The following is a 23,418-nucleotide window of genomic DNA, read 5'->3' on the forward strand; positions in this document are numbered from 1 at the left end:
TACGCAAAAAAGTTTCAAAGTTGGAAAAATGCATTTTTTCACATTTTTTCACATTATTTGGGTTTTTTTTCATAAAGATTTGTTATGAGTATCGACTCCAATTTACCAGAAATGTAAAGTACAATGTGTCACGAGAAAACAATCTCAGAATCAGCCGGATAGGTAAAAGCATCCCGAAGGTATTAATGACTAAAGTGACACTGGTCATATTCATAAAATTTGTCTCTGTCATTAAGGCCATTTCAGGCTCTGTCCTTAAGGGGTTAAATCAGTAATTCTAAATGTAATGGTACGTACAGTATATGATAACAGACGTGGATGGATTATTTGGTTGCTGCTGGTCTTGATACTTTTATCATTAATAAAAGCCTTGGTGGTTAGAAATGTAGGGCTACACAGTGTCCATTGAAGTAAGCAGGGGTAGCCTTGTTAACATGATGGGATCCCTTTCCTTTGCTGACATCAAATTTCCTATCGTTGAACTATATAGGGGCTAATTGCTATTCCACCAGCTGCTGCCAAGCCATAAATATCAGTATCTCAAGAGATGTCCTAAACTATATGTTATGTTTTAAGAAGCAGATGCCAGTCTGAGGAGAGACCGACAACAGTCAAGTGTCTATGACCCGTTTGTCGGCATGAAAACCCCCGGCCAGCGGGAACTAATCACATTACAAGAACGTGTAAAACTAGGAATGATCACTGTAGATGATGCTGTCCTTGAATTTAAAGAATGGAAGTTGAATCAAAAGAAAAGATCAGATTCATTCAGATATCAACAGGCAAGTAGTGTGCAACATATCATAGAGGAAATCTTAATAAAAAGTTTGGGGAAGATAATATAAAACTGGGAACAGCAGACTGTGCATGCAATATATTTCCTTCAGCCATCAAAGTGATGCTGGACTTTTGTAGACTCTCTAAAGCAGGGGTCTCAAACTCGCGGCCCTCCAGCTGTTGCAAAACTACAATTCCCATCATGCCTGGGACAGCCAAAGCTTTGGCTGTCCCAGGCATGATGGGAGTTGTAGTTTTGCAACAGCTGGAGGGCCGCGAGTTTGAGACCCCTGCTCTAAAGAGTGGGTGAGGAAGACAGTCTGACTCTACCCTGCAATTGGATTTTAACATGCTGGATGATTTTGATCTCAAGTGAGCGACAGACCATCACCAGAGGTGTCTGGCAGTGGCTTAATCTCCTCTTCCTATATAAGACTCATGCACAGTTACACCTGTGTATGTAAATAAGCGTTTACCCACCTGCTATCTAATGTTTATGAACATGACCAGCAAGGTGTCTCAGTTGTAGGAACTGCTTCCTTGTGCTACTCAGAATACTCCAGATCATTGCAGCAGGTTTAGTTGCAAAAAGTGCCTCTGGAAAATATTGTATTACATGATGCCCATTCAAATTAATGAGCAACCATGTCATACAAGATGAGCCAAAGGTGTTCTTTTTTCTCTTTGCTCTGGTTACTAGTGGGCGTCCTATACTGGAAACACAGTTTGTTTTGTAACAATATAGAAACCTTCTGCCTGCTGAGACCCCCCCCCCCCACACACACACACACAATCTTTTTTTAAACCATCTGGTGTCAGAAAGTTATACAAATTTGTAAATTATTTTTATTTGAAAATCCCAAGCCTTCAGCTGCTGTATGTTCTGCAGAAAGTGGTATTTTCTTTCCAGACTGACACAGTGCTTACTGCTGCCACCTCTGTCCGTAACAGGAACTGTTTAAAGCAGGAAAGGTTTTCTAAGGGGATTTGCTACTGCTCCAGACAGTTCTCTACATGGACAGAGGTGGCAGCAGGGAGCACTGTGTTTGACTGGAAAGAATAAACCATTTTTCTGCAGGATATACACTCACCGGCCACTTTATTAGGTACACCATGCTAGTAACGGGTGGTCTTCTGCTGCTGTAGCCCATCTGCCTCAAAGTTGGACGTACTGTGCGTTCAGAGATGCTCTTCTGCCTACCTTGCTTGTAATGGTTGGCTATTTGAGTCACTGTTGCCTTTCTATCAGCTCGAACCAGTCTGCCCATTCTCCTCTGACCTCTGGCATCAACAAGGCATTTCCGCCCACAGAACTGCCGCTCACTGGATGTTTTTTCTTTTTCGGACCATTCTCTGTAAACCCTAGAGATGGTTGTGCGTGAAAATCCCAGTAGATCAACAGTTTCTGAAATACTCAGACCAGCCCTTCTGGCACCAACAACCATGCCACGTTCAAAGGCCCTCAAATCACCTTTCTTCCCTATACTGATGCTCGGTTTGAACTGCAGGAGATTGTCTTGACCATGTCTACATGCCTAAATGCACTGAGTTGCGGCCATGTGATTGGCTGATTAGAAATTAAGTGGTAACGTGCAGTTGGACAGGTGTACCTAATAAAGTGGCCGGTGACTGTACATCAGCTGATAAAGTGTTTAAAGGTTTAAGATTTTTAATTTACAAATCTTGATAACTTTCTGACTCCAGTTGATTATTTACGTCTCCCATTGGAAAGAAGCAGCAGTCATGTGTGCACAATACCAATTTATTTTCTATAGGAACTGCCAGAGATATGGGATATTTATGACTTTTCTGATATGCATACTTCCCTCCCTGTAATACATTACTAGTTATCATGTATCAGCACAGCATCCTCCATTTACCCTTCTAATACAGGGCCGAGAGATTGCCTCTTCCCTGTACTTATACTGACACTGATACTAACTATACCCCCTCCAATGCAGTTGTGAATCCTTTTCTCTCTCTTTACCTGACATTGCCTGTGTGTGATGGCTGTGCTTACCCAGACAGCACATTTACAAGTCAGAGAGTAGTAGGTTATCTAAACGCTCTCTTAAGGCCCTATTACACGGAACAATTATCGTCCGTTACGGACGATAATCTTCTCATGTAATAGAAGGCAATGATCAACCGACATGAGCGATGTTGAGAGACAAACAACTCATATAGCAACCATCTGCTGCCGTCGCTCCGTGGAATAGGAGCGGCGGCAGCAGACTGCTGCCATATGCTATGGGCTGCCTGGACGACATAGCGACCACCCGGGCAGCCCCCCCACCCCAACTCACCTTGTTTACTCCTCTCTGCCGCCCAGTGTAATAGGGGCTTTAGGGTCCATTTACACAGAAAGATTATCGGGCAGATTATCTGCCAAACATTTGAAGCCAAAGCCAGGAATGGTTTTGAAAAGAGAAGAAATCTCAGTCTTTTCTTTATGACCTGATCTCTGTTTATAGTCTGTTTCTGGCTTTGGCTTCAAATCTTTGGCAGATAATCTGTCAGATAATCTTTTTGTATAAATGGACCCTTATATCAGCCCATCATCCTGTTAGAGTTTGAGCAGCAACTGGTTAGCTGCTGCAAGGACTGTTGAGCAATCACTTAGCCTTCTTCCCCCACCACAGATGCCTATATAATTACCTGCAGACCAGGTAAATATTGCATAGTTTTCAAATGTACCCGCATCTAGAAAATACAGCTGAAAATGTTGCTGATTTTAGATGACTGGGGTCCCAGGGGGTGAAGGGCATTGCACTTGCCCTATGTACCTTGGCAAGTCATGATAGCCACTGCCTGGTTTTTAAAGAGGTTGTTTGGGGGGAGTCTGACCTCCTTATCGGGCCCCCGGCTTCTGTGTTATGTATACAGCTTCTTCTGGCTTACTCGGCTCTTTCCACCGGCTTTATAGGAAAAACTATTTATAACACAGAAGCCAGGGCACGATACAGAGATTGTAGGGGGTCCGGAGGTCGGACCCCCCACAAGCTCTTGATTGTTCCCTATCCTGTGCTCGGACAACTTCTTAAAGGTTTTAAGCTTGTTGCTGGAGCAGCTGGAGAGAAGTTACCTGTTACTTTGCCTGGATCCTACAGAAACAATTTTCTTTTGCACAGAAAAACAAGGCTAGCTGGAAAAAAATAACTTTTATTTCAACTCTGTTTTAGGAAAACTTAAAAAAATTACGAGATAGTATAAACCGAAGACGTAATGAAAATAAAAAAACTAAAGGATCGTCAGGTAATTATGCATCAGACTTCTAGGAGTTTCTGTCTATGTATTTAGCTCACAGAGAATAATCCATACTAGATATAATTGAATGCATTGCTCAAATGACTCCAGATTATGTGGATTAGTAGTCTCTAGATCAGTAGTGCCAAACTCAAATACACAGTGGGCCAAAATAAAAAAATTGGACTAATTTGCCGTCCAACTTTGATATTTATTGAAGTCTGTGTGTGCCTTTCCTGGCACTGTCACATCCATATTGTCTGTCTGCAATTACGGACAGATTACAGATTTCTATGGCCCCGTACACACACCTGTAGGTGTTATGGATCAGTGCTGGAGCTGTGATTCATGGTGCAAAAAATAAAACATTTCTGAAAGGCCCCAGTACAGACAGCAGTTGTGCCATGGATCACCTGTCACCTATGAATGGGCCTGTGCAATTGCCTACCGCTCTATGGACACATCAATGTTGCCTAAGAGTCTCCTGACGTGGACTATGATGCCGGCTAGAGAAAAAGAGAACCTCCAGCAACCCGTGCAAGATCAGGAATGTACTAATTTAGTAGTTTGGGTTTTTATTTTTTTTTATTTGGAAAAGGGGAGATTTAAATTTTTATTAATGTATGGATTTATGTGTATAAAAAATACATATGCATATTTTTTATACACCTTTGTAGCCCCCATAGAGGACTTCTATAAGCAATAAATGGTTAAAAGAAATTATCCAGAATAGAAAAACATGGCCACTTTCTTTAAGAAACAGCACCACTCTTGACTCCAGTTCAGGTGTGGTTTGCAATTAAGTCGGACAGTAGACTGTTGTTTACTACGGCAGGTCAATAAAAATCAAAGGAGGGCCAGCTGTAGGAAATTCTTAGATTTCCTTAGCGGACCAAACCTAAAAGCTTGTGGCCCAGACTTGCCTGCTCAAGGTGGAGTTCGAAAGTGGTGAAAAATTAAAAGTATGGGCCCAGATATATCAATCTGTGTAAAACACAATATGGTGTAATTTGCTCATAACAACCAATCACAGCTAAAATTTCATTTTACCAGATAATAAAGCTGAATTGCGACAGGTTGCTGTTAGTGAATTAGACCAGATGAGACAGGAAAAGAAAATGCTTAGCATCACTGGAAAACCCCTTTAACCCCTTATCGACCCATGACGGGTATACCCGTCATGTGGCTGTTAAAGGTGATCAGAGAGGCCTCCCAGCGTGAGCCCTTTCTGCAGCCAGGGACCGCAGGTATTAGCCGGCGCAGGCCGATCACCGCAGCCGGCTAATTAACTATTCAAATGCAGCTGTCAAAGCTGACAGCTGCATTTGAATACTGTATGTGTCCCCTGTCCCTGGTGTCTAGTGGGGGATCTCCCCCCCCGCGATGCGATCGCGGAGGGAAGATCACTTGTACTGAGGCGGCCGGGACTCAGCTGATCCCAGCTCGCCAATCCATGTATGTGGTCTGCAGCAGACCTGTATAATAGAGCACCGATCTGATGGATCATTGCTCTATATTATAAACAGCATTGATCTTAATGGGAGATCAGTGCTGTGTATATAGAAGTCCCCCAGGGGGCTTCTAATTACTGTATGTGGGGGGAAAAAAGTGTTTATTATTAATAAATAATCCCCTCCCCTAATAAAAGTTTAAATCACCCCCCTTTTCCCATTTTATAAATAAAAATAAATAAACTAAAAAATAAACACATTTGGTATCGCCGCGTGCGTAATTGCCCAAACTATTAAATTATCGCATTCCTGATCTCGCACGGTAAACAGCCAGAGCAAAAACCCGCCAAAGTGCAAAATTGCGCATTTTTGTTTACATCAAATCCAGGAAAAATGTAATAAAAAGTGATCAAAAAGTCGCATATACGCAATCAAAGTACCAAAAAAAGGACAGATCGTGGTGAAAAATAAGAAAACTGGCTCTGTCCTTAAAGGGTTAACTTAAAATATCACACTGAGAAAACATTGTTTTTCTTTTATAACCCCTTCCCCAGTAAAAGATTTCTGGAAATCTTTAACTCCTCACATTCCAATTTTTCTATATAATGAGCCAGTTTATCATAAGGCCAGGTTCAGACTATGTAACTGTGCAGCTGTATTTGCGGCTGTAATTGTGCGGCGGTATTTTTGGTGGTTCATGCGTACGCAGGAAAGTATAGGATATACGGCTGCACAGTGCACACTATGTATGAATCTACCGCCCGATCGTAAACTGACCCGTAAAAAATGAACAAGACCATTGTTTGCGGCTGGACATGCGGCCGAGGATTGACAGGCGATCCGTATGGACTACTTCAAAAATAGCCGGCAATGATGCCGAATGCCGATGCCTCTAATAGTTAATATATTAAATTAATAAAACACATTTTCTTTGTAATAAAGTCCCTTTCGTTGGTCAATAATTTAATTCTAACAAATCCATCATTTTGCAATTAAATATACTGTTAAAATAAATAGATATATAAATAAATGTATATTTATATATATATTGATTTTTTGACAGTATATTTAATTGCACAATGATGGATTCGTTAGAATTAAATTATTGAACAACGAAACTGAATTTATTTAATCGAAAATGTGTTTTATTAATTAAATATTAATTAGTACAGGAAGCTCCATAAGCCGTTAATTCATATTGCCGGCAATAGAGCATTCTGTACTAATCATCACTTTACTTTAATGAAAACATCAAATGTTTCTTTTAATTATGTTATCACAATAGCATTATTAGAAGAAACATTTAGAATTATATGTGCGCTCAGCTGATTGGCTGATCGGCTCAGCGCACATATAATTAGCGGGTCCGCAGCACAGTGACTTCATTGTGCTGCGGACCAGCGAAGAGGACACATCGGGGTGAGTATAGAGCTCTCCCCACCCCCTCCCCAGCACTGCACCCCTCCCAGCAAGGAAGGGGGGGTCAGTTAACCCCTTCCTTGCTGGGATGGGTGCAGTCTGACATCAGTCTGGCCCCCTAGGGGTTAAGGGGGATGCAATACATCCTCCCTTAACCCCTTGGGGGCCAGACTGTAAGCAGCGATCTGTAAAGATGCTGCATACTGTAAGGTGCACAACACCGCTCACAATGATGGGTGTTGTGCTCCTGTTTGTGTGTTTTTTGTGTGTTTCTCCCTTTTTGTTTTTCAGATATCGGTATCCTGTGGATTACGTCGGATTCCGTGGACTACGTCGATGACCAGCGTTTTTTTAATGTTTTTTTTAATAAAATGGTCAATGAGGGGTGTGGGGGTGTTTTTATTTGAATAAAAATTTTGTCTTTGTTTTTTTAAAATTATTTATTTATTTTAAAAAAAACCACATAGGGTCCCCCCTATTTTTATAACCAGCTGGGTTAAAAACCAAACGACAGCAGCCTGGTAACACCAGGGTGGGAAGAGCCATTGGTTTAGGCCCTCCCCAGCCTAAATCTTACCAGCCTGCTGCCGCCCGGTCCAGGAGCGCCAATTTTGACGCTCCGGGACCACTGGCACCCGCCTCTTCCCAGTACCCCTGGTGGCATTGGGTACTGGGGTAATAATAGGGGGTTAGTGTTAGCCATTTTATACCGGCTAACACTAGGCCCCAACTTAGTAATGGATTCCGTCTATTAGATGGCTTCCACTACTAAGTCTATAAAGAAATAAAGACAAGACACAAGTTAAATAAAATTTTTATTCAAATAAAAACACCCCCACACCCCTCATTGACCATTTTATTAAAAAAAAACATAAAAAAAATGCTGGTCATCGACGTAGTCCACGGAATCCGACGTAATCCACAGGATACCGATATCTGAAAAACAAAAAGGGAGAAACACACAAAAAACACACAAACAGGAGCACAACACCCATCATTGTGAGCGGTGTTGTGCACCTTACAGTATGCAGCATCTTTACAGATCGCTGCTTACAGTCTGGCCCCCAAGGGGTTAAGGGAGGATGTATTGCATCCCCCTTAACCCCTAGGGGGCCAGACTGATGTCAGACTGCACCCATCCCAGCAAGGAAGGGGTTAACTGACCCCCCCTTCCTTGCTGGGAGGGGTGCAGTGCTGGGGAGGGGGTGGGGAGAGCTCTATACTCACCCCGATGTGTCCTCTTCGCTGGTCCGCAGCACAATGAAGTCACTGTGCTGCGGACCCGCTAATTATATGTGCGCTGAGCCGATCAGCCAATCAGCTGAGCGCACATATAATTCTAAATGTTTCTTCTAATAATGCTATTGTGATAACATAATTAGAAGAAACATTTGATGTTTTCATTAAAGTAAAGTGATGATTAGTACAGAATGCTCTATTGCCGGCAATATGAATTAACGGCTTATGGAGCTTCCTGTACTAATTAATATTTAATTAATAAAACACCTTTTCGATGAAATAAATTCAGTTTCGTTGTTCAATAATTTAATTCTAACGAATCCATCATTGTGCAATTAAATATACTGTCAAAAAATCAATATATATATGAGAGACCAATATACCATGAGAGACATCGGCATTAGTGCAGAGGATCGCAAACCCCGGTAATAGCAATTCATGTAAACTGTGTTCCCTGCTTTCCCAGATGCATCCAGAGGTGTTTGCATCACTTTCTTAAGATTTTATTTGTTATTTTTAGTTGAACCAGATTTCAAAGTAAATGACCGTATGTTTTGAGCCGCATGTCTATTTTTTCCCACGGCCGGAGTTTCATCCGCACATTTACAGCCGCATAAAAAATACAGCCGCACAGTTACATAGTGTGAACCTAGCCCCCAACTGCAAAAGAGAAAAAAATATTTCTGTGAACCCCCCCCCCCCTTGCACTTCTGCAAATATTAAGGGATTTTGCTAATGTATTGTCCACTTTGCAATAAAACTGATATGTAATATCCAACAACCAGTAGTCGTTAAGAGTTTAATAAACTACCATTTACTTATTAGATATAATGTGGGATACAATGTGATATTTCCCATGGATGCTTTATAGAGGACTAACAGAGTCTTTTTAAACACACGCTATCCCACTGCTGTAGGAAAATATGTGACCAGAATTTTACATACATATATATTAGAAAATACTATGATTCTATAAACCAAGTTCTAAATAAATCCTTGGCAAGTCTATAGTTTCAAACAAATGAATATACAGTCTAACCATTCACAATAACACAAGTATACATAAAATAAAATCACTATAAATCTATATCATATATGTTTTATTTTTTTTCCCTCTTTTTAAGATTTAGAAATCACAAAGCCCATTCGACGTGGTCAGAATTTAGAAATGAAGCCTGAGCTTGGAATTTATGAGTCAACATCTTGTTTGCTTCCTCCAAAAAGAGACATCAAACGGGGAAACTGGAAAACAGACAGCACCTCTAGCACTGCAAGTAGGTATCACTCCATAGTATACCACACAAAGTCAACTTGATAGCGAAAACCCCCAATGGAATAGAAAATGTGGACACAATGCTAGGTCACATTTGTTATCTTTTTAGAGTGTGATACATTATTTTCTTGCTGGGATGTTTTCAATGCATAATATAGCCTTGTTTTTGCAGTTTAGTTAAATTGTGGCTTTTACCCTGTTTTATCTTCAGGAACACAGTTAGAGATCCCATTACAGGGATCTGCTTCTACCTTCAGGTTTGTTCCTTGTTCCCCCCATTAAAGTTACTTTGTACCCACAATCTGACCCCCCCAAAACCACTTGTACCTTATGATAGCTTCTTTTAATCCAAGATCTGTCCTGGGGTCCGTTGGGCAGGTGATGCAGTTATTGTACTAAAAAGCAACTTTCAAATTTGCAGCTCCATGCCCAATGGGCATGGCCTAGCTTGTGTATGCATTAGGCTGGCACAACCTCTCTGTCCCTCCTCCCCACCCTCTTCATCATTAGGAATCCTCCAGGCAGATTGTCTCCTATTCCCCACCAGTGTCAGCACGGCACATGGGCTGGATCGTTAAGGCACCTGTGCAATGTTCAGCAAGGAAAAAATGTTCCAGTGGCATTCCTAATGATCAAGAGGGTGGGGAGGAGGGAAGGTGGGGTGGTGCAAGGTTAGGGCACACAAATTCTAAGCCACGCCCGTAGGGCACGGGGCTGCAAGTTTTAAAGTTGTTTTTTAGGACAATAACTGCATCACCTGCCAAACGGACCCCAGGACAGATCTTGGTTAAAAAGCAGCTGAAGGTACAAGCGGTTTGAGGGGGAACAAATTGTGGGTACAGAGTCACAACAAAAAATACAATCTTTGTGTAAGAGCCCATCCATATTTTTTTATTTCTTTCTTATTGTGTTTAATATTTTTAATGCAATCTAGGCAGTGCAAGTAACCGGTCCAGCACCCGCAGCAGTCTAAGCATGAGTAGCGGCATGGAAGGAGACAATGAGGTAATTATAAATATAAGTGGACAAGTTATTGAATTTTTTCAATGATAAAATAAATAGATGTGGAATTGAAAAGTCATTTTTCAGGCCTTCTATATGCTTGTATATGCAATCCATAATCTCCTTTGTACATATTTTCACTACATCACAAACAATATTACCAAAAGTGTATTGTGCTGATTTCCTAATTTAGACATTTATAGCACGATACACCATAATTGTCTGAAAGGTGCAGATATCAAATATATGCTACCTGGAGAATGGGGTTCTTCATACCCCATCCTGCCTTAAAACCAGCTGCCACATCCAGATAGAGAATAGTTGAAGTGTTATTCATGCATGTTCTCCACAAATTTACAGGTCCCAGAGGTGCGATTCCCATCTGTCAGACATCCTGTGGGCATATTATATATGTCTGACTTACCATTCACATCTTATAGTGCACTCATTGTACATTGTGTGTATTGTGCTTGTAAAAACGTGATAGGACTACAGTGCCTAAAAGTTCCCAGTGTTTAGATGCCTATTAGAGATGAGCGAACCTTGAGCATGCTCGAGTCCATCCGAACCCGAACTTTCGGCATTTGATTAGCGGTGGCTGCTGAAGTTGGATAAAGCCCTAAGGCTATGTGGAAAACATGGATATAGTCATTGGCTGTATCTATGTTTTCCAGACAAGCTTTGAGCTTTATCCAACTTCAGCAGCCACCACTAATCAAATGCCGAACGCTCGGGTTCGGATGGACTCGAGCATGCTCGAGGTTGATCTATAAGCGATGGCCTATCTTGTTGATAAGCCTTGACTTGCTTACATAGGAATCCTTTTTAATACACAGTTGAGTCACATTATGACCAGCAGCTAAGTATCCATTGCATGCAGTCAGGGCAGCAGCCAGACAGGCTAGGATTGCCTTAATAAGGTCTTTGCAGGTTATCACAGGTATCTGGAGCCATGCTGACCGCAGTACACCCCACAGTTGCTGGAGGATGCATGGGGGAGGATTCATAGAGCAAACATGATGACCGAGGTGGTGACACAGATGATCAGCTGGGTTCAAGTCTGGGAAATTAGGGGTCAGGGTAATAGTTGGAAGTCTTGGTCATGCTCCTCTAACTAAGATCAGGCATTTCTAGTCATGTGACATCATACTGTCTTGATGGGAAACCCCATCCACTCCAATCAGAATGTTTGGGTATATGTGAAATGCAAGGATGGATTCATATCCAAATGAATGGTTCAGACTACCTTCCACATGGATGAGCAAGGCCAGAGAATGTTATGAAAACATTCCCCAGGCCATAAAATTGCCACCACCAACTTGTGTTTTTCCAGAAACGGTTGCAGATGCCAACACCTATCCATTCAATGAAGCAGAAAATGGGTTGATTTGCCTTGTGCACCTTTGTAGCTAATATTCAACTCCCACATCAATAGAACATTGTGCAACACAGTTTTTACGCTGCTTATTTGCAATCGTGCTATTTGTCCAAATGTACACTTTCACTTTCCTCGGCCCATGTAAAAGCGACACATTTTAGCCGAGGACAGAAAAAATGTCAGTTCCTCGTCTGATCAGGTCTTTAGGGAAGGCTTTCAAATATATCGTTGTCAGGCACAGATCGTCCTGTGTAAACCGGGTTATGTGTGCCCGATAATGCTATAAAAAAATTGACAGCACAGATATGTATATAGGCTATGTATACAGGCTATGTATATGTATATATCTGTGCTGTCAGTTTAAAGATCACAAGCAGCAGTGCATACTTACAAGCCGGGCTGCTTGTGATCTGGCATGTCTCCTCCAATCCAGACGCTGGCTGTATCTCCAGGCCCCGCCTCCTCCAATCCAGACGCTGGCTGTATCTCCAGGCCCCGCCTCCTCCAAAATGATTTAGAGCCGGAGGAGGCAGGGCCTGAAGATAAAGCAGAATGCCGGACTGGTGGAGACGTGCAAGAGCAGTGCGGATGTTAGTATAGACTGTTGGGATCTTTAAACTGACAGCACAGGTATATACATTTCTGTGCTGTCAGTTTTCTGGACTGCACAAATGATACAAGGATCATTCTTGCAACGTACATGGAGACTTCCTGCAGTCCCGTGCCCCTCGATTTGGCACTGCGCCGATCTCGCTGTCCATAGCTTGTTTGTGCCCCCTGAGGCTGACAAATCTGCACATTTAAAAGGAGCCTTAGTCATTTGCAATTCTACTGATCCTAACATATACCTTTAGGCTATGTTCCCAGACATTATTTTTGGTCAGTATTGTGGTAATTTGCAACCATAACCAGGAAAGGATTGAACAAACAGAAAGGCTATGTTCACGCACTGTTGAAATTGAGTGGATGGTCGTCATTTAATGGCAAGTAATTGGCGTTAATTTAAAACAGTTATTTGCCATTAACCCCTTAAGGACAGAGCCTGAAATGGCCTTAATGACAGAGACAAATTTTATGAATATGACCAGTGTCACTTTAGTCATTAATAACTTCGGGATGCTTTTACCTATCCGGCTGATTCTGAGATTGTTTTCTCGTGACATATTGTACTTTACATTTCTGGTAAATTGGAGTCGATAATCATAACAAATCTTTATGAAAAAAACCCAAATAATGTGAAAAAATGTGAAAAACTGCATTTTTCCAACTTTGAAACTTTTTTGCGTATACAGAAAGTGGTTATACCACATAAATTATATATTAAATAGCATTAGCAACATGTCTACTTTATGTTGGCGGCATTTATTAAACGATCTTTAATTTTTTTTAGACAATAGGAAGCTTAAAACATTAGCAGCAAATTTCCACATTTTCAGTAAAATTTCAAAATCAGATATTTTTAGGGACCTGTTCAGGTGGGAAGTGTATTTGAGGGGCCTGTATGTTAGAAAGCCCCACAAAGCACCCCATTTCAGAAACTGCACCCCCCACACTCTGCAAAAGCATATCCATAAAGTGTTTTAACCCTTTAGGGGAGTCACAGAAATAAAAGCTAAGTGTGTAAGAAATTTGAAAATTTTAATTTTCTGTGCAGAGATTTTATTGTAATCCAATATTTTTCATAATTATAAACATATTACCAGAGAAATGCACCCCAATAATTATTGCCCCGTTTCTGCAGTTTATAGAAATACCCCATATGTGGCCCTATTGCGCTATTTGACGCAACCACAAGCCTCAGATACAAAGGAGCGCCTAGTGAATTTCAACGCCTCCGTTATATTTGGTCATTTCTGACTGTACCACTTCAGGTTGGCAGAGGCTCTGGGGTGCCAAAACCTAAAAAACACCCCTAAAGGGACACCATTTAGAAAACTACACCCCTCAAGGAATGTAACAAGGGGTGCGGTGAGCATTTGGACCCCACAGGTGCTTCACAGATTTTCCGAACAATATGGTGTGAAAAAAGAAAAATTTATTTTTTACACTAAAACGTTGTTCTAGCCTTCAATTTTTCATTTTCTTAAAGGGATAAGAGGAAAAAAAAGACACAAAATGTGTAGCGCAGTTTCTCCCGAGTACGGAAATACCACACATGTGGCGATAAAGTGCCAAGGGGGCGCAGGACGAGCCTCCAAAGGGAAGGAGCGCCAATTGGCTTTTGGAAGCTGAATTTCACTGGAAAGGATTTCAAGGGCCATGTCGCATTTACAGAGCCCTCGTGCTGCCAAGACACTGGACACCCCCCACAAGTGACCCCATTCTGGAAACTACACCCCTCAAGGAATCTAACAAGGGGCACAGTGAGCATATGGACCCCACTGGTGACGGGCACAAATGTGGAACAATGTGACGTAAAAGTAAAAAATTTCATTTTTTCACTTTCATGGCACAAATGTGCCCGTCATCAAGGGGTCCATATCCTCACTGCACCCCTTGTTAGATTCCTTGAGGGGTGCAGTTTCCAGAATGGGGTCACTTGTGGGGGGTTTCCAGTGTTTTGGCAGCACGAGGGCTCTGTAAATGCGACATGGCGTTCATCATCCATTCTAGCCAAATCCAACCTCCAAAATCCAAATGGCGCTCCTTCCCTTTTTTTCTCTTTTAACCCCTTGTGAAAATGATAAATTCAAGGCTAAACCAACATTATAGTGTAAAAAATGTAATATTTCATTTTCACGCCACATTGTTCCACATTTGTGCCCGTCACCAGTGGGGTCCATATGCTCACTACACCCCTTGTTACATTCCTTGAGGGGTGTAGTTTCCATAATGGGGTCACTTGTGGGGGGGTTCAACTGTCTTGGCAACACAGAGGCCTTTTGAATGCAACATGGCCCCTTAAAATCCATTCCATCCAAATCCAGCCTTCAAAAACGAAATGGCGCTCCTTCCCTTCGGAGGCTTACCCTGCACCCGAATGGCGCTTTATGTACACATGTGGGGTATTTCCGTACTCAGGGGAAATTGCTCTACACATTTAGTGGTTTTTTTTATCTTTTAGCCCCTTGTGAAAATGAAAAAATCATGACAAGATTAATGATTTAGAGTAAAAATTTTACAAAAATTACACTAAATGTTGGTCTAGCCTTGATTTTTTCCATTTCCACAAGGGGTTAAAAAAGAAAATTAACACAAAACGTGTAGGGTAGTTTCCCCTGATTACGAAAATACCCCATATGTGGGCATAATGTGCCATATGGGCACAGGGCAAGCCACCAAAGGGACAGAGCGCCATTTAGAGGCTGGAATGGAGGATGGAGGCCATGTCGCAATTACAAAGCTCCTGTGCTGCCAGGTCAGTAGAAACCCCCGACAAGTGACCCCATTCTGGAAACTACACCCCATAAGGAATCTAACAAGGGGTGCAGTGAGCATATGGACCCCACTGGTGACAGGCACTTACGTAGAACATGTGCCGAGAAAATAAAAAATACCATTTTTTTCATTTTCACGTCCCAAATGTGGCCGTCACTTGGGGGCCATATCCCCACTGTCCCCCTTGTTAGATTCCTTATCGGGTGTAGTTTCCAGAATAGGGTCACTTGTGGGGGGTTTCTACTGTCATGGCCGCACAGAGGCTATGTAATTGCATCATGGCATCCTCTAATGGGAATGGCGGCCATACCTATTTAGCTGGGAAAAAGGGACAATTCTAATTTATTTGGGGGTATTAGGGCAATTATTAGTTTATAAGGTTGGAAATGACAGGTGTCCATCAAATTCAACCTGTGTTGATCCAGAGGAAGGAAAAAAACCCTCGTGAGGCAGACGACAGTAGCCTCATCAATGGGAAAAATTCCTTCCCGACTCCATAATGGCGATCAGAATAATCCCTGGATCAACGTGACCCCTGAAATAGGAATAAGGGACAGAATTTAGATAATGTAGAACCCCAGTGACGTGTGGTGCGCCTTGGAGCGATCCAGTATGCAGAGGCCGGGGGGATCAGGACAGGCGTCACACTGGAAATGGTGTCCTTCCTGATCCCCCTGTTACGCCACACTCTGCACTTCTTCTGGGGTCTCCTGTTCTCCAGTGTGGGGGACGTCACCTGGAAAATGTTGTCCTGGTGCGATACGGGGTCCCACATATCCAGAAGCGCTGGGTCCGCTCCATGGCTGCTAAATATTAGGGCGCTATTACTACTTCTGATATGTTCGGATCGTGCCGCAAGCTACAGTAGCTCGGGCAGCGAGGGACCGGAAGAGGGGGTGCTGGTATAAATGTTATCCCCGTACAGGTGGTGGTAACCTTTATCCAGCAGTGGGAAGATAAGTTCCCGGACGATCTTCCCACTTGTTCCGAGGATGGGAGGGGGGGGGGCATCTGGGGCTGGATTCGGGTGTTCCTTCCTACATACACTCTAAGGGTACATGCACACTGCGGAATCGCGACAGATAACCCTTCGTGCATTCCGCAGTTGGCACCCGCCGGCGGACTGATGCAGGCGCACGTCTCCGTCCGTGTCATAGACTCCATTCTATGCACGGGCGGATTCCGCTCTCCGTCCAACGTGTTCATTCTTTGGATGGACGACGGAATCCGCCCGTGCATAACATGGAGTCTATGACACGGGTGGAGACATGCGCCTCCATCAGTCCGCCGGCGGGTGCCAGCTGCGGAATGCACGTACCCTAAATCTGTAAGTGTACCCAGAGGTACTCTCACAGAGTTTGTAGAATTTCACACCATACCGTCATCTCTTATTGGGACGGTACTGGCGGAAAAGACGTGTCTGGGGGGCAGCGTACGCTACGCTACCCCCAGACACGTCACTGGATGATGAGGATGAATGGAGGAAAGAACGATCCCCCCCATTCATCCTCACTGGCTGTTTCGGTGTCGGAGGCAATAATAACGTATCCCTCTGACACCGAAAACACCCTGGGGGCCATCTTTATATGGGGACTAGTATATGGGGTATGTAGTGGTGTAGTGTCAAACTTTATTCAATGTAGTGTGGTGTAATGTAGTGTTTTTTACGTGTTTTTTTTACAGTAAGTATAAAAAAAATCTACGGCAACAAAGGCGTTGCTGATAAATGCCGCACTTATGTGCGGCACTTATAAGCAGACCGTGGCAGTAGAATATAGAAAAAAAACACCCTACGCCAAAAAGGAGGAGTTGCTGATTAGCAGCGCACTTTCGTGCGATGCTAATCAACACTCAGCGGCGATAGGGTGCGGAAAATAGAAAAAAAAAAATTGGGGGAAAAAAAAAAACACTTTTTCTATATTCTGAATATCCCTGTAGCTGCTGATAAGTGTATTACACATATCAGCCGCTAGGGGGCAGCAGAGCGCAAAATCCGGAAAATGACGAGGCTGGAGCCGAAAATAGCCGAAAGAAGACGACGAGGACCGCCGGAAAGACCCGAAGACCGAACGGAATGACGGAGGACGCCGCAAACCCGGAAGACGCCGATCAGGAGCCCGGGACAGGTGAGTAATGTACAAATACCTGCTCTGGACCCCTCGGCTACCTAGCTGAGGGGTCCAGGGCAGGTATTTACTATTTTGTGGGACTCTGATCGCCGTGCCACCGGCCCGATCGCCGTGAACGGCCGGCCGGCCGTTCACGGCGATCGGGCCGGTGGCACGGCGATCAACATTACTTTTTACAGTAATGGCGGTCGGTGCCGTCCTCGGACAGCACCGACCGCCATTTTTTTCCGGGTCATCGGGTCACCGATGACCCGGAAAGGTTCCGATCGCTGCTATTGGCTGATCTGAATTGATCAGCCTATAGCAGCGATCGTAAGCACGGGGGGTGTTAACCACCCCCCGTGCCGAGAAGCTATGATGGCCTGCTATGATTTATAGCAGGCCATCTTCCCCGACCGCTGTGTGTGAACACGCAGCGATCGGGGAAACATCGGGCGTAAATTTACGCCCTGATGCGCTAAGTACCAGGGCGCCAGGGCGTAAGTTTACGCCCGATGTCGTTAAGGGGTTAAATGGCGGCCATCCACTCAATTTCAACAGTGCGTGAACATAGCCTTTCTGTTTGCAATCCACTCCTAGTTTTGGTTGCAAAATACTGAGCGGAAATACTGTGAGGGAGCTTAGCCTTAAAAAGAAGTTTTGTTAAAAATGGTGCTACAGTTCAGTTCTGAAAAACTGTTTACACAGTCCATTTACACAGAAAGATTATCTGACAGATTATCTGCCAAAGATTTGAAGCCAAAGCCAGGAACAGACTATAAACAGAGATCAGGTCAAAAGGAAAGCCTGAGATTTCTCCTCTTTTTAAATCCACTCCTGGATTTGGCTTCAAATCTTTGGCAGATAATCTGTCAGATAATCTTTCTGTGTAAACGCACCATTATGCTAAGTTTACACGGAGCGATAATTCACCTGATCGTACGATTAACAATGTCGGAGTAACGATTTTTTTTATCTAACGATCAGCGTTTAGACGGTACGATATATCGTACGGAAAAATCGTTTTGCGATAGTTTTAAGATCGCCCGCCCGCAGCCCGGCCCCCCGCTCATCTGCAGCCCCCTGCGCCGTCTCGATCGCCACCCCCGCTCCGATCGTCCCCACCGCCGCCGCTCCGATTGCCGACGCCGCTCCGATTGCCCCGGTCACGAGCATACCTTACCTGCTCGGCGTAGCGGGTGTTAGAAATTCCCGGCTCCCCTCTTCAGCACTGATTGGCTGAAGAGGAGCTGTTTGAAATTCCCGGCTCCCCTCTTCAGCCAATCAATGCACTGAAGAGGGGAGCCGGGAATTTCGAACACCCACTACGCCGAGCAGGTAAGGTATGCTCGTGGCCGGGGCGGCGGGGGCGATCAGAGCAGCGGGGGCGATCGGAGCAGCGGCTGCGGGGGTGGCGATTGGAGCAGTGGGGGTGGCAATCCGGGCGGCAGGGGTGGTGATTGAGCCGGCGCAGGGGGCTGCGGATGAGCGGGGGGCCGAGCTGCGGGCGGCCGGACTTTCGCGACGACTGTTTACACGGAACGATCGTTCGCTGCGTTTACACGTACGATTATCGTTCGAATTCGATCGTTATCGTGCAAATTCGCATGATAATCGTTCTGTGAAACCCAGCATTAGACTCTATTATTATGGAATTAAACACCTTATAGTAAAATGATTTTATTATTAATTATATAGGATAATGAAGTCTCAGAACATCCACAGCAACCTAAACCTAGGAATTCCTTGCCAGAAGAAACACCCCCACCCAGACCACCCAGGATGCAACCCAGAAACACTAGAAGGTAATTCTGCACAATAAAACTCATCATATGCTACTGTAAAAACAGTATATATATTTTTTTTTTTATTCAAACCATTTTCCCACCAATGGACAGTTATCAGCAACATCATCTCCATACACAAAAGAGTTTAAATATAGTATGATACAAAACACATATTGATAGCGGACATGTCACAACTGTAGGTATAGATGAAAAAAGACCCACTGTCAACCTCCAGACCCTTTTTCTAAAACCAACAAGTAACTAAGCGAGGGTAGGAGACCACGCGCCAGTAGAACTACAAGAAAATAGGGTAGCTAGACACAGTTGAGAGGTGAAGAAAATGAAAAAAAATATTTTATTATTAGTAATTGAAAAAGATGTTTCACCCAGTGTTTCTTCTGACATGTCATAAAGATGACAATCTTGGGGATCTTTGAGCTGAATGCCTAAAAATCACCATATCCTCCATGATGGTGCTATCTATAGTCATGTGATCTTCTGGCAGCAGAAGTAAATACATGCCAATCAGGTGAGGATTCATAATGACAGGTACAGTGCCTTCTGACAGTATTTGGCCTCCTTGAACTTTTCAAACTTTTGCCACATGTCAGGCTTCAAACATAAAGATAAGAGTTTTTTGTTCTTTGTTAAGAATGAAAAACAGGTGGGACACAATCGTGAAGTGGAACCAAATGTATTGGATCTTTTAAATTTTTTAACAAACAAAAACCTGAAAAGTGGAGCGTGCAATATTATTTGACCCCTTTACTTTCAGTGCAGCAAACTCCCTCCAGAAGTTCCGTGAGGATCACTGAATGAGCCAATGTTGTCCTAACTGACTGATGATGATAAATAGAATCTACATGTATGTATGTTCTGTTTAAAGCGCAGAGAGCATCATGAAGAGCAAGGTACACACCAAGCAGGTCCGAGATACTGTTGTGGAGAAGAATAAAGCCGGATTTTGATACAAAAAGTTTTAAACATTTCAAAGAACACTTAGCAAGCAATCATATTGAAATGGAAGGAGTATCAGACCTCTGCAAATCTACCAAGACCCAGCCGTCCCTCTAAACTTTTATCTCGAACAAGGAGAAGACTGATCAGAGATGCAGTTAAGAGAACCGTGATCACTCTGGATGAACTGCAGAGATCTACAGCTGAGGTGGGTGAGTCTTTCCATGGACAACAATCAGTCATACACTGCACAAATCTGGCTTTATGGAAGAGTGACAAGAAGAAAGCTATTTCTCAAAGATATCCATAAAAAGTCTCATTTAAAGATTGCCACAAGCTACCTGGGAGACACACCAAACATGTGGAAGAAGGTGCTCTGATCAGATGAAATCAAAAATCAAACTTTTTGGTGACAATGCAAAACGATATATTTGGCATAGAAGCAACACAGCTCATCACCTTGAACACACCATCTTCACTGTCAAACATGGTTGTGGTAGCATCATGGTTTGGGCCTGCTTTTCTTCAGCAGGGACAGGGAAGATGGTTAACTCATGGAAAGATGGAGGGAGCCAAATACAGGACCATTCTGGAAGAAAACCTGTTGGAGACTGCACAAGACCTACAATTGGGACAGAGATTTAAGTTCCAGTAAGACAACCAACCTCATCCAACCTTCAATGAGTTCCAATGTTTTGCAAGGAAGAGTCTCTGAATGTGCAAAACTGATAGAGACATACCCCAATCGACTTGCAGATGTAATCGCAGCAAAAGGTGGCGCTACAAAGTATTAACCCAAGGGGACAAATAATTTTGTACACTCAATTTTTCATTTGTTAAAAAAGTTTAAAAGATCCAATAAATTATGTTCCACTTCCCCATTGTGTCCCACTTGTTGATTCTTTACAAAAAAAAATATTTTATGTCTTTATGTTTGAAGCCAGAAATGTGGCAAAAGGTTTAAAAGATCAAGGAGGCCAAATACTTTCACAAGGCACTGTATACTAAATTTAGTCCAACTACTGCGCTACAAGTTGGTCCTTCTTCCCGCGCTACCCTAATGCCATGCCATACTTCCCTTAACCAAAGCCAAGCCGCTTTTTTCTGCACCTGCATAGCTTGTTGCAGATCTTCAATGTTTCCACAGCTAAATGTGGAAAACTGGATTTATTGTGAATTTTTTTTTACCTACCGAAGTCAATATTAAAAAAGCAACAAATTACTATTAGGCTATGTTCACACTACGTAAAAGTACCCGGGGTCACGGAACGGCCGGTCTGATACTTTGTGTGAACATAGCCTTAATCAGCAAAATCTAAAAAGTAAAAACTCATGGATGGGGTTAAACTGACTAATTTGCTTAGACCAGTTTTCTTGTGGGGTTTAGTATGTTCAAGAATAAGGTTATTCTTTCTGTGAAAAATAACAGAAACGCTTAGTATTTTGGTGCAATAACTTTTTTTTTCCATATTCTAGGCCACCTCCAGCAACATCTGACAGAAATGTCCCTCCAGTGCCACCTAGAGGCCGAAACTGAGAATTGGCATGGAGAATATTGTGCACCAGCAGACTACAGATTCTTTAGGTGTGAACGTGTCAAATGTATCATCTTTGCCACTGACTTAAAAAACGGACTCCATAGGAGCTATATAGGCAACTCAGTTATTTGTTTCCCATCTAATTTGGATCAACCATCCAAAGGAGGGTGAGGGGCCACTAATCCGCTACTCAGAAATGGATATCCACATGATCACAGGATGTTGAAGACCAGAAGTTATAGAGAAAACCTGATATCTTGTGTAGGGGTGTTTTACCACTTTACCATTAACAACATTTTCATTTTCTTGTTAAAGCAGTTTACAAAACTTAACTAACAATTGTCCTACTGCTTGTTATTGTGCTATAATAAAAAGAAGCTATACTCACTTATGTAATTTCCCACCACGTCCAGTACCACTGCTTTAGTCCTCTACACTGCCTTTGTTTACATGACTTCTGATCATTACCGCTGATCTCTTCAGTACAGGCTTGACAAAATTAAATTTCCCCAACTCTGTTGGAGGGTGTTATGCTGCTCCAAATGAGAAGAAAAATTGAACAACAGGTACTTTAAAAGATGTACTTGCCATTTATTCAATAAAAATTTTTGTTCAAAAAGTCACCGATAGGGTATTTCTTTTGCATATATATTCAGTCTTTCACAGATGCACAGGCAGTGTCGGACCAGGGTATATGGGGCCCACCAGAGGAAATGATCCTGGGGGCCCACCAATGAAGAACGAGTTAGAAACAACATGTCAGTCAGTGTTTTTATAGGTTCTAAAGCTGGGGGCCCACTGGAGGATCCTCTGGTTCTCTGGTGGGCCAGTCCGACACTGTGCACAGGTGATCAGCCATTTCTCAACAACTCCATTTAACTTCTGGTTATGAGGTTTCCCCAAGGACCAGGTCTATTGTTAGGGTGCGTTTACACAGAAAGATTTATCTGACAGATTTTGGAAGCCAAAGCCAGCAATGGATTTGAATAGAGGATAGATCCCAGTCTTTCCTTTATGACCTGATCCCTGTTTATAGTCTGTTCCTGGTTTTGGCTTCAAAGATCTGTCAGATAAATCTGTCTGTGTAAATGCACCATTACAGACCTGCATCAGTGTCAGATCTGAAGGTCAGCATTCACCAGCATGTTGTAGTGTTTAAAGCTGACTACCGTTCAGCAGGGCAAAACATGCAAATGGAGTATTTTTGTCAAAGTGGACATTTTGAACAGTGAACAATTTTTCTTTTCTTTTTTTTTTTTAATACATGGTGAATGCATCATGTGAAGTGCTTTCTGTTGTCTGAGCTGGGGAAGTTTAATTTCACTAACCCTGTGTATAAAACAAGACCCCTGATACCAGTGATAGGCTGTAGCCTTGACATGGGTTATACGGAACATCATTGCTGCAGCCATGTAAACAAAGCCTATGGAAGAACGGTGGTGCTGGAAGAGGAGAGAATTTAACTGGTTATAGCTTCTTTTTTTAATTTGGCACCACTTTAACAGGATAAACCACCATGTTTTATATACCAGATTATCTGTATCTATATTTATATGTCTAATTACTGTATACTTATATCTTTATCCTGAGAAATATTAAACTTTTTGGTGCAATCAATATAGTGTGTTTCTAAACTGCAGCATTTCTATTTTAAGGGGGTTCTACTAGGGCCAGAAACTCATAGCTGCTTTCTACCAGAAACAGCAACACTATTCTCTTTAGAGAAGTGTATTAGAGAGTTGTAATACAGGTGTGGTGATGTTCTTGGAAGAAAGCAGCCATATTGGATATTATATCTTGGCTATCCCCTTTAATACAGGGAACTACAGTTACAAAACTAACAATTCATTAATGGAGGGGGCCCA

The 23,418-nt window shown here is 42.8% G+C and overlaps 1 protein-coding gene across 3 annotated transcripts in view; it reads left to right on the forward strand.

The window, feature by feature from the left end:
• Positions 1 to 23,170, forward strand: part of PIK3AP1 (phosphoinositide-3-kinase adaptor protein 1) — a 93,935-nt gene extending 70,765 nt beyond the window's left edge. Inside the window, exons 12-17 of one of the 3 annotated variants that reach the window (XM_069980481.1) lie at positions 577 to 782; positions 3,960 to 4,032; positions 9,257 to 9,406; positions 10,340 to 10,410; positions 18,970 to 19,076; positions 21,492 to 23,170. In XM_069980481.1, coding sequence (XP_069836582.1) covers positions 577 to 782; positions 3,960 to 4,032; positions 9,257 to 9,406; positions 10,340 to 10,410; positions 18,970 to 19,076; positions 21,492 to 21,552 — 668 coding nt within the window. In that variant the 3' untranslated portion in view covers positions 21,553 to 23,170. The remainder of the gene's footprint in view (positions 1 to 576; positions 783 to 3,959; positions 4,033 to 9,256; positions 9,407 to 10,339; positions 10,411 to 18,969; positions 19,077 to 21,491) is intronic. The other 2 variants (XM_069980482.1, XM_069980483.1) reach the window with 2 other exon arrangements.
• Positions 23,171 to 23,418: the final 248 nt, after the last annotated feature.

Source organism: Dendropsophus ebraccatus, chromosome 8, assembly GCF_027789765.1.
Source record: "Dendropsophus ebraccatus isolate aDenEbr1 chromosome 8, aDenEbr1.pat, whole genome shotgun sequence".
Taxonomy (NCBI): Eukaryota; Metazoa; Chordata; class Amphibia; order Anura; family Hylidae; genus Dendropsophus; species Dendropsophus ebraccatus.